This window comes from Copidosoma floridanum, unplaced genomic scaffold, assembly GCF_036245765.1.
Source record: "Copidosoma floridanum isolate Cflo_tuat_1 unplaced genomic scaffold, Cflo_Japanese_pri ptg000030l, whole genome shotgun sequence".
NCBI classification, from domain to species: Eukaryota; Metazoa; Arthropoda; class Insecta; order Hymenoptera; family Encyrtidae; genus Copidosoma; species Copidosoma floridanum.
Window position 1 is genome coordinate 24,414,201 of NW_028321907.1, and position 13,081 is coordinate 24,427,281.

The window sequence follows — 13,081 nt, forward strand, 5'->3', positions numbered from 1 at the left end:
TATTATCTTGATAATATTGTTGCCAATGTTGATTCTGCCACTGTTGATATTTACCACGTTCACGCTGTGCTCTGCCATGGCCTCTGTTATTGTTGTAAAAGTTTTGCTGCTGTTGGTTACCGAACTGACCTTATCTGCCTCCTCGCTATTGACTACTTCTTCCTCTGTTTATATTTGAAACACCAGTCCACGATCCTCTTGATGCGTTTTGTCGTTGATTATAGTTTTTTTATAACATTGATTTTGAAAATGTCCTGGCTTATCACACTTATAACAGTTTTTTTCCACTTTGAAGACACTTGAATTTCGACTATTATATTTATTTTTTTGTGTTTGATTTTTTATCTCGTACATTTTAATTATTTTTTCAACATATTCAACTGTTTGTTCCTTTTCTTTCAAAACGTCTATTAAATCAGTAATATGTTCCAATGCAGGAGATAATGTTCTTAGTAAATAATTAACTTTTTCCTTTTTATTAACCGTTGCTCCAGCATTTTTTAATTCAATTTTTATCTTTTCAAATTCACTAAAAAAATCACTAGATTTTTCAAAATCACTCAACTTGATTTCATCCAATTCATTTTTCTCACTTATTTGCATTGTTGTTGATTCTCTGAAGTATAACTTATTTGATTTTTTAAGAATCTTATACGAGTTTGTTTCCTTATGTATCAATTCAAATTAATCTACAGTGAATGCACTACATGTGTAATTTATCGCCTTTAAATTTTTTTCTTCCCAAGCTGATTCTGATCCGTTTTGATTTCTTGTTTCTTGTTTAATTACATCTTTACATTTTTTCAACCTTCAATTCATCGATATTCTCTTTTTCCACAAACTATAATTACTACCATCAAAAATTGGTAATATAAATTTAATATTATCTGCCATCTTGTCTTCTTCTTTTTCTCTTTCGACTACTTTTTATATACACAGCACGTTTTTCAAAACTTTCAAAAACTCCTTCTCACGCAGTCTTTGTCTTCCTTTTTTAACTCAAAATTTGCACTGTTTATCTCTTTTAAGATTTTCTCGTTGTCAACCTGCTCAGTTCTTTCTTTTCCTTGTATATTTTCCATTTACTTATATCTGAACATCGCTTTTACATTTCTTTCCACTAAGCACGTGCTGAACTTCCTCTCTGATGAAACTTTTTAATCCTTTGCATCTCAATAAATTTTCCACTCAAACACATGTGAAATATATCACTGCACACGTCATATACTTTTTAATACCCCACATATTTTTCATCCATTTTTGATTTTACACTGTCACTTTCAAGTGATTGTCACGTGCCTCCGAAGAGACACGTGAAAAATCAAAAAAACAAGAACGAAACAGGCAACTCAAACCACGGACCTCTGCTGCCATGTTAAAAATAAATGAGAGTGAGAAAATAAATACTTTACATCTTTTATAATAGACTTGAATTCATTAATATTAATACTTCATATATTATAAAAGACATCTTTCCTCAGCAACGGTTATCTATACACTTAATATACGTATCGTCATCAAACATGTATAAATCACGCGAATCGAGAGCTTCTACGCATGTACAATGCCTTAGCATCTTAGCATCACGCGCGTAATTTAAAATTTATTTACATTCTAACAACAGCATTCAGCCAAGATGGCATTGTAAATAAAATAAAAATTTTACTGTAGTTAGAACACTTTTCACATAATAATTTTATTATAATTTTATATTTTTGGATAATCAACTATGATTTATTTTAAAATGAAGTGCCGCGTTATTTGGGGGTGGCAGCATCAGTGCCGCCTATGTAGAACGGGTGGAGTTATTTTACATTTACGTCATTACCGTTCAACAGCTGATTTAATGCTTATAAAACTGGCGTTCAACATTTTTTATACATCACTACTAAATCAGCTTTCTAACAGTGTTTAAATAACTGAACACACAATTTAATCCATTTCATGGTGGGAATAGTGTTGCTGCCAACTTTTCCTGATTTGAGTACTCATTTTCAGACTGGACTTATAAATTACACTTTTCGATGCCATCTTGGCTAAAGAGAAATGCTGCAAAGGTCAAGTTATATAGGAACAATCTGTATACCTATGAGGCAGACTACAAGTTCATATATTGATTTTTATAACTATTTTATTTTCAGGCCCGAAGAAAAAATCAAGCAGACTGAGCGGAGAATAATGACAATGATAGAAGAATCAATAAAGGCAGCCTGTGACAAAAATATGAAAGTTGCCCTAGAAAGAGCGAGAGATGCCTCGTCGAGGGAACGAGCTTTAATTAGGATACAAGAACAAGCCAGCCTTAGTGATAGCCATAATATTGACCTCACCTTCGCTGTACGTATATATTTTATTATACTTACACTCTATGATATAAATATGATGCTACGAAAAATGGATTTAAGTCAGTTAACGTCGATTCAAAACGATAAAGATTGCTTCCAAAGACAATTAATTTAATGCTACTTGAAATTGTAATTTAAATCGATATCAGTCATGTTTGTTATTTAAGTCAATTTGTTAATGAATTACATTGGATGTACAGAAAATGTTGTTGAGAAACGATAAAAATTAAAAATATGCTAAAAATACCGCTACAGTAAAAAACAATTTAACTATTCTGTATACGTATAAGTAAATCAGATTTCCATAACAATGACTTCAGAAAAAAAATATGTAAGTCACTTTTGATCTGTTATATGGTTTAAAACTCTTTCTTCACACTTTATACTTCAAAACAAAATTTCTGCTTTGCAAAGAAATGTAGATAAAATTTAAAAATGATTAAGTTTTACGTTTTTTCGGCAATAAACTATGTGTATTAGAGTCACAAACTCATTTTATTACACATAATATTATTTTTTAACACTTAGTCTTTTAGAAATCCAAGTATCAATTAACATAAGCTTTTATAATACCAACCTTTTAATAGCTTAATTCATTATATTTCAACTTGAAAAATCTTTGGATTCAGCACATACAGTAATAACTAACCATCATTATATATTTATGATGATCTCTCAATTCAACTCCTGTAAAATAATGTTGATACCCATTGAATCATGATATTCTTTACTTTAACTTCATTTTTCCTAAAATTCAATTTTCGAGGAACTTGCCATTTTCAGTATTACGAATTTTATATACGATTATCTAATTTCCTAAAAGAATACGTCTAAGAAACTGAATATTGAAAACTATCCATAAATTACGGAATCTTTTGAAGAAGAAAAGGAGTGTTAATCAGGTGTGGGTTTCGGGACCCCTGGTAGAAGTGAAATTTCCAACTCGAATATTATTAAACTTGGTATAATCGAAACAGAGAAAATTAGAGTACACTTAATTTCAATAGATCTTTAAGAATCTCAGATTGAAATAGTGAGAATTTTAATATTATTACGTATTCGAGCACGCGCGTGCGTAGAATACGCATACCTTAACATACGACTTATGTTATGATTTACGCATTCTGAGTACTTTCATATTTGTTTTGATACATGTAATATATGTAAGAATTTTTGGTCATGTAATGCACAATAAAATTAAAATTTTCACCATACTGCACTGAAAAAAGATACTTTTGTCTAATTACGTGGGACAAAACTTCCTTTTATTTACAATTAATATTCGTGCATTAGACATTACATCACATGTGTACAATAAATTCTTGTTGGAATCCTTGTATGTGACGAAAAAAATTTTTTTTTAATATTGACTACCATGAAAAAGAAATAATTCACTGTATCTTATTGAGATTAAGGAAAACAATTAACATATAGCTATATTTTATTGTAAAATTGTAATTTTTCATTCCATTCATTTCCTATAATAACTTACAATTTAATATTAAAATTCACCCGTGGTTAACCAATTTCTACTGATCTCGAAACGAATAAAAAGAATATAGGCCACGTGACAATTTTTCTTGTACTACATTATAGAGAAAAAAAAAAAAATCAATTTATAAGTAGGATATGTAGGATATAGCTCTACCTTCTAGATATGACTTCAATTTTTTTCAGAATTATTACGATTATTTGTATGAATCTATGTAACATATTCTTGCTTATGAATAATTATTTTCTATACGTGAAATTATTTTTGGCCTATCTGGCTTCCTTTTTGAGATATGACTAATTTAAAAATGTTATGTTGTAACTAAAATCTTTCGAAGATTTTGTCAATATCCGTAATAATTTTCCAAACATGACATACCATGTAAGTATTTTTTTTTAACTTGTTCTTTTTAAGATGGAGTCAAAAAATGAAAAACTTTGGGTTATGTTTGTGCATAGTCCAACCCCTCTATATTGGTGCACTTTAATCATGTAGATCCATTACAGGAAACCCATAGAAATTTTTATTTTCAGCCAATTTTGCTACCCTTTCGAAATACAGCGTTTTTTATTGTTTTCAAAAGTTAAGCTGTCGTATTATACATAGTTAATGTTTTACATACGTTTTTTAACATAAATTTATACGTATGAAAACATAAATAGGAAAAAAAGAACGATTTAAATATGTTTTTTCGAAGACCTTAAAGAAATCAAGCGATGTTTTGTGTCAGACATTATTTACCTGACAGTACCTTAGTACCTGACAGTTAAGCCCGTATTACAGCTACATTACGATTTCCACTATGCAGCAGTAGGTATACCTACTCTATATATAGAGTATATAAAGTACTATAAAGAGAAGCTATATCATACATACATAGATGGAGTAACTGTGGCGCACTATCGTGCGTATGTGAGAGGGAGGGAGAGAGAGGAAGGGAAACAGACAAACAGATCCCCTGCCTGCAGCGCAGGTGAGTAAGAAATCAGCTAATTATTGGAGGCACAGGAGAAAATAAAAATAGTACATCGGTGTATTATTTATTTAAGTTTTTATTCAGCAACGTTTCACTGGTTAGATTTTCCAGTCTCATCAAGCGTAATGTTTCGCTTTGTTGAAAATATGTAAATATAAACGTTAATACTTATAACCTGACAGATCAGTGATTTCTTACTCTTTTATTTTTTTGGCTCTCTACTGATTTGCTCTGTTATTTTCAGGATTGGCAGATATTTTCTGTAACTATTATGATGTAAAACTTTTATTAGACTCTCTCGTAAGATTACACATTTATGTGGTTTATTATGTTTAAAAATATGTTGTGCAATGTAATGTAATAACCATGTAAATGCAAAGCCTCAGCTAAAACATTTTTTTTAAATGTGTTATTTGAAATTGGTGATTTTATTTTTTTTATTTTTTCTCGTAGTAATGAAGTTTTAATGATTTTTAAAAATAATTTTTTTTTTCAATCAACTCATGACGTTATTTGATCATAAAAAAGTTGTTAGTTTTAACGTAGTGAATTTAATACTATCAACGTAGCAATTGTAGTGTGGCTACATACAGGAATTCATATAAAGCATTTTTGAAACGGTATGAAAGGGAGCTGACAAAAAAAAATATTCAAATTCAGTGTAACACACATTGGAGGGATTTAGAGAAGGTTAACGAAACAAAAAAAATCGTAATTTCGTTGAGAAGATCTTAGAAGTAAAGGCTAGAAAAAAATAGAACACTGTAAAATTTACTTCAATTTTTACTGAACACGGACAATAATCAAGTCAATGCTAATCGTATGCCATCCAATTGATGAAATGAAGTGTTCTAATTAGCTAAGTTTAAGTTTAAAATAAATAAATTAGACTTCGCTTATCCTAGACATATTCTTCACGCTAAGCTTAGTTCTCAAAATTCTCGAATGAAACAGGGTTCCGTCCACGTGGAGACTGTCTCAGATCGCCTCTCAAAACCTACCTATGATTGACATAAAAAGCATCCTACTGGAATATTATGCCGTGTCATCTCAAGCAGTTTAGAATCGTTTGCCCCAATATTGGAACTAAAGCAGTTTGCCTATCTATCTCAAGACGATAAGGCACAACTGTCAATATATATTATTCATTACTGCTGTAAAAGAGCAGCAGTCCCTTTTTATGTAAATTTAACATAAATTAAAGATTCTAGACCCTAATTTTATTGTAAGAGGAAAACAAAAGCTTTGAGTTTGGGCTGGAATTCGTATCAAACAGTAAAGGAGATACTAATGATGTTTCTTGTTGTAGGTTAACATTTATTACAGTTTGAAGTGAAATGGCATTCGTTTAACAATAAAAAAGTTTTAATTGTAGTGCAATGTTAGAGTCAACAAATACTCCAAGACTTCGTACTTTTAAGTGTTCACAGTAGAACGACACCATTAAGCAACAGCTAACAGGAGTCTTATTCTACCACACAACACTTATGTGATATATTGAGATGCACCAGAAAAAGCATTTTATCCAGAGCTTGAGATGAAAAATTTTCAATCTACTGGTAAAGCCTTGGTTAATCTAAGGAGTGAATAAGTAATTAATATATTCTCTGTAACCACGCGTTAATGCAACATGGTAATTCAGGCGTGTCATGTAGTCATAGTATTGTTTGCAAGTTAAAAAATGATGTTTAAAATTGACTCAGTATTTTGAATAAAGCTGGAACATAAACTTTAAGACGAATTCCAATTATTCACAGGTTGAGAAATGCAATAGTGCTGTTATGAAAACTAAAGAATGCGATCATTATTATTAATATTATATAACAATATATTTATACAAGAATTTTGTATTATTATAATATAACAACTTATCCTTAAAAATGAATTTCTCTCACCACTGGTACGATTCCTTCCGGATTTAGATACAGGACAGTTGCGTTGTCTTAAAACGTTAAAAAATATACAGGTCACCCGTTTTTTAAGTTATACTTCTATAGGCACGTTATTCACCAGAGTAAATCAATAATTTCGGATTGGTAACCTTTAAGAAATGTGTGATAAAAGTAGATTTTGCATGTACCGTTACTCCCCATCTCTCCACTCCCTTACAATACCATCTGCGCCTTTTGCTCTCCACATCACACGATGCCACGCATTTTATTAAATTTTTTTTTTCCTTCAAATAGTTCATTCTAAATACAACCAGATGTGAGTCTCGTAACCCCCGGTAGAAGTAAATCTTCTAAATCTAATGTTATTAAACTTGGTATAACAGACACTGAAAAAATTAATGTACACCTTATTTTAATAGGTCTTTAAGAATCTAATATTAATATAGTGAAATCTCTATCTGTGCCAGGAGAACTGGAGATTAGAAACCAACACACAATCAATATAGGTAATCATATGTTGGAGGGCGGGTTTGTTGCCCAGTGTAAAAGAGCGAAATCGCTTGGGTTGCCAATTTCATCAAAAAAACATCTTAAAATAGCTTTCATCTTGAGTTTAAATTAAGTGTTAAATAATCTATAAATCCCTGCAATGTATATCACGATTATCTTTGATTATTGATTTATTGATTTTTACTTTGGTAAATTATTCTTATTCTAAGTAAATTTATTTATACTTCTTTGGGCACGGATAAAGTTCTTAAACGTTAAGACTTATTTTTATTTTACATAACTCAATTTCTTATCTACTCGTGAGCTCGGCAATAGATAAAACAATAAAATTCTCAATTAATTAAATTGTAAACTAAATAACAAAATCACTTATAATTAAATTCTCAAGCGAACTTTAAGTAATATAAAGACTAGCAATCTTCTATTGAGGGGTAGATTTAAATAAATAAGTACGATTGATTATTCTCTTTCTTAAATTTATTCACCTTTATTTTAATAAGGTAATTATGCTTTTAATTTCTAGGTTTTTCACTTATTTTGATTTTATTAATCATAGCAATTTTTAAATTAACAACCGAAAAGTTTCTTGTTTATTTCAAAGGCTATGAATCATTTCGAGATAAGTTGAATTTCACGCTTGAATCCAAACTGGATTAAATTTTTTACTTAAAATTTTTCCAAAATGTATTTTAAAAGATTTTTAAATTTTCCCGCATAAATTCTTTTTCACGTTGGAGGTTCCACTGAGAGTAGTACAGCCTCGGAGTGTTAGTCTTGGGCTCTATGCCTATCCTGAAAGAGTCACGTAGAGTTAGGTTGTCTTCGGGATGTTAAGTACCTAGAGCAAAGCTCTAGTAATCTATTCAAGTATTTCATTTAAGAAGCGCCGTCGCTATCTCTAGTATCTCAACTGCGTGGTCTCTCTCTCTCTCAGCTCGTGCTCGTTGCGGTTAGTACCAGTGCACAGAGGAGTTCCAGGTCTAGGTAGGCAGCAGATCTTCTCGTCCCAGGTTCGCTGGAAGAAGACAATTTTGCTTGCGCGTCAGCGCCTTTTACAGCTGACTTTGAGATGATTCGCCACCGCGATTTACGTTATCTCTCAGCGCACAATCAATTCTCTGTATTCGCGGATGATTCCTGCGCATATCTAATCTAGCTTCCTGCGCGCAGTCGACAGCACGGATTATGTTCTTCGCGCCGATTTTTTAAATTGTCTATTTGACAGATTTCATGTATTTTATTAATTGTTAAAAAAAAATATAACAAATAAAGGAATATAAATATAAATAAAAAGTATATATTATAAATTTCTAGGTTATAAAATTGACCCCTTGCATGTGATTGTACATATATGATGTCATATCAAATGCACGAACAGTAATTTTAAATAAAAGTAATTTTTGTTCCTCGTACCTAGACAAAAGTACCTTTTTTTGGGCACTATGGTGATAATTTTTTTTTCGTTCTGTATTACATAACCAAAAATTCGTACATGTATTAATACATATATCATAGCAAACATGAAAGTACTGAGAATGTATGAATTACGTGTACATAAGTAGTACGTATAAGTATGTATATTTCATGCATGCGCGTGCTCGAATACGTAATAATAATAAAATTCTTACTATTTCAATACCAGATTTTTAAATACCAATTGAAATTAGATTTAATCTTATTTTCTCAGTTTCTGTTATACTGAGTTCTTAAATATTCAAATTGGAAGTTTCACTTCTGCCAGCATCCTGGGACTCACACCTGGTTTTTTAAAACTTGTTCTGTTCAAGATACAGTCGAAAAACGAGAAACATGAGGTTATATTTGTGCATAGTCCAACTCTTCTCTATTTGTGCGCGTCGATCATGTAGTTCCTCTTTAGAGAAACCGCAAAAATAGTTACTTGTGGTTAATCTAGCTTCCTTTTTAAGATATGACTGTTTTTCTAGTTTTTACAGGTAATATTGTGAAAAAAAATTTTTCAACAGTTTTGTAAATGTCCACATTGATTTTCCAAACATGGCATACAAAAAAAAATTTTTTTTTACTCGTTTATTTTAATGTACAGTCAACAAAAAAGATAATTGAGGTTATGTTTGTGTATATTCAACCCTTCTCTATTTGTGCACCTTGATCATGTAGATCTGCTTTGGGAGACCCGTAGAAATTGTTATTCTTAGACAATTTTGCTTCCCTTTCGAGTCATAGCGTTTTTTCTAGCTTTCAACAGTTAAGTTGTCATATTATACATGTTTACTATTTTACATATGTTTTCTTACATACATATATACATAAAAAAAATAGGATAAATAGGAAAGAAAAATGATTCTTACCATGTTTTTTTGAAGACTTCGAAGAGATCAAGCGACGTTTTGTATCAGACATTATTTACCTGATACTACCTTAGCTGCAACAGAGGCACAGCTTAGCCCATATTACAGCTACGTTATGATTTTCACCATGCAACAGTTGGTATAAAGTAATATAGAGGGAGGCTTTATTGTATATCCATACATAAAATAAATAGATAGAGTGATTGCGGTGCACCATTGTGCGCATGTGAGAGAGAGAAAAAGAGATTCAAACAGATCTTCTGTGCTGCCATCAGTGCTGGCTAGTACGTATAGATAATATCTATATATATATATACAGCAGTGTTTGTACGCTCACTTGTTTATTTCACGGGTTAGCTACCCATGTAAGGCACGCCTAAAGAAGTTTTACTTTTCAAGCAGATTTTAAACTCCAACTTCTAAACTCAAACCGAGTCCCTTACCCACTTTCCTGTAAGCGCTCCCCACATTAGGAATGATATAACATCTTGTAATGGTATGGTTTGGATCTCACTTTTAATAATAACATTTATTTACTATTTATTATTATATTTAGTTTGATAAGAAGTTGCATTAATACATGTATGATTCATTTGATTAACTGTTTTTTTTGTTAAATAAATTTTTTAAACTAAAAAATCAGTACATTTAAACAGAGAAGCTTTTCTATGCATTGTTTAATATTTATTTATTCATTATTTATTTGTTACTTTTATAATAAATCAGCAACCCCCCGTCTCGGCTTCACCCGAAACTTATTGAATGGAACACCGTAGTGTGTTGACATGTAATGTGAAACGTTTTCAGTTAGAAATTTTACATCTATTCCTGACACTTCTCAGAATAAACATCTTCTTATTAAAAACAAATTAGTTTGAAATCCATACAGTTTATTTGGTTAAATAATAAGCTGTAAAAATTAAAAAAATAATATTATCATGCAGAAAAGTACCGTGCGTTCTTTATGCCATGAAATACTTGTTGGCCATAATGGGGCCATAAATTTGCAGTTACTCCCGTACAACTTACAAAAAGGACTATTTTTTAAAGCTGTTAACATTTAAATTTCCTTAAAAATAAATATAAAAAAAAATTTTTTTTCTTACTTCACAACTTTATTACCAGAGCAAAAAAGTCCTAGAGCTTAATCTCAACTTTTTTTGTAGCCAAAAAACTACAAATACATTTTCTACTAATTTAACAATCTAGAAAATTTTATAGATTACTGTGAGGGTACCGATTAATAAGCTGATCTCTCATGTAATGGATTCTTTATTAGTCGATTTTGACGCAGCTGTTTCAATCTCGACAAATATTCTGCGTCAGTTCTTGACGCCTCAAATTGCATTCATTAGATAATTTTAAAGTTTTCCATTCAATTCACTCTCTTGTGACTTTTCACATTCTTAAGACTTTTGTGACCCCTAAAGGCTGTTTTTTATCAACTTTGTTTGGTTCTAATATATTTGTTGGTAAGGTAGTTTGACGTCCAATGCCCAAAAAAAAAACTGGTGAGCTTCTTAAGTAAACTGAAGTTAACAGCAATTGTGACTGCCTGGACACCTCAGGCTGATCTTCTCTGGCCTGCTGTTGAAGCCCTAGACTGATCAAGAGAAAAATTACAAGTCCGGAGCTTTGGAGCTAGTTGTAGAGATCTTTTCCAACGTATCCTAGTATAACGTTGAAGACGTTGGTGTCTAAAATACCTTTTTTTTGCAGTCTTAGTTATTTTGGTGATCTAAAATGGGGAGATTGGTTCGTGATGCTTGCCCGTTGGAGACTGTCCCGTTGGCTCAAGTTTTTTTTCTCTTCATAGCTGTTAGGCTCGCCCAGCACAGACCTTAGAGAGGATCGGTGATTCCTGGTTGAATGCTTAGAGTCAAAAAGGTAAGATAGGGTCGTTGGTCACTGGGGTTCCCGGCCTCGTGAAGAACAACTCCACTTGGGACGACTGCCAGTGAATGACTGACTTGGTTGAATAGTGGCCGTCTTTAGTTAACATAGTCTTTTAGTCGATGAATCGCTTCCAGAAATGGTAGTGAAAATGTATTCATTGGCAAAGTAGTTTAAATTTAGGTGGCCCTTAAAAGAACTGATGAAATTGATAGTTAAGTAGGGAACAGAAATACTTACAATGGCTTTGAAAAGAGCCAATGGTAAAATTTCCAGTTATTCCTTATTATTATTCTTGATGATGGAGAGACAGCTGTGGATTACTTGACTCTTATTCTTAGAGTCTCTGTATATGGAGAATGTACAGGAGGGAAGTACGCTGCTGACCGAAGAATATCTCGTCTTTAGGTCGTTCCCCGGATAACCAACCACTCACCGTTAGTCAAGAAAGTGGGCCTTAAGAATACCTTCTTTGTGGGTATGTCGTTGGAATGACTACTGAGAAGGAAGCCATTAGGGCTGTTCGTGCTCCTCAGGGCTGCCGTCCCTGGCTTACAGTTGTTGTATAAATTCTCTGACGGCACCAGGCCGGATCGTGGAACGGCTTCATAACTCTAAAGTGCTGGAGCAGGTTGTGCTTAGGCTAGACACGTCTCCTGGTATTCCGTCGGAGACGTAATCGGTTTGAATATTTTTTTATTGGTGGCACTCATCCATTGTGGAGGATAAATGTCGAAATAGACCTAAGTCACTTGCCCATTGGAGAAAAGTGTCGTCAGTAACCGGGATACCCAGCTGCACGACTATCATCTATATATATTTGATGCAGCTGGATGAACTGACGGTAGATGACTGCAGAAATTCTTGAGACGCTCTGGCGTAATACAACCACACTTATTTAATTATGTTGCAGGTAGCTTCGACTTTATGTCAATGCCATCTAGCGGATTCTACTAAACTAAAGTGAAAAGTTAGCATATATTTATAAAACTTGAAGCTTATTTGTTGCTGTTGTTATTAAATTTTTTAAGATAAGATCTAAACTAAAACCATCTAGGAAGTGTCAAGAATCGGTATGCAAAATTTCAGCAAAATTGGTTGAGTAGTTTTTGCGGTTAGTGATAACAACGGTTTTAGCGACTTTGCTTTATATATTAGTAAGATTAATTCATAATTATGTGTACAATTTATTTATCTTTTCTCGAAATTTTTGAAAATTTTTCAAACTTTTTTTTGTATTCTGCTAATATATTAATTGATTTTTTGCATTTTATTTTTTCTAAATTTTTTCACTCGTGCCTGCTGTAGTTTTTTGGCTTAAGGACACTCATCACAGTTGGCAGGGAAAAAGTTTAGAGAAGTGAGAGAAGCGCAAATGTATGCAACAATGCTGGCAACTATTTTTCTCATATGGATGTACTTACATTGACGCTTTTACGCATGCAGAACTCTTTCTTTCGTGTGCTATTATTAAAAACAACTTGAGGATCCATTTAAAATTTTAATAAGCTTACCTAAAAATAATCTCTCATACCAGAATAATTGAGAGATTTTTTCAGATAGTAGAAATAAAATTTTACGTGATTTTTTTATGATGTTACATGTTAAATCGAGATTTAAAAAAAAGTTTAAAAAAAGGTATA

General features: G+C 31.9%; 1 protein-coding gene across 1 annotated transcript in view; it reads left to right on the plus strand.

Moving 5' to 3' along the window:
* Positions 1–13,081, plus strand: part of nompB (intraflagellar transport protein 88-like protein nompB) — a 730,499-nt gene that overhangs the window by 334,329 nt on the left and 383,089 nt on the right. Inside the window, exon 4 of the mRNA XM_089596148.1 lies at positions 2,142–2,337. Within this exon, the coding sequence (XP_089452274.1) occupies positions 2,142–2,337 (196 nt within the window). The remainder of the gene's footprint in view (positions 1–2,141; positions 2,338–13,081) is intronic.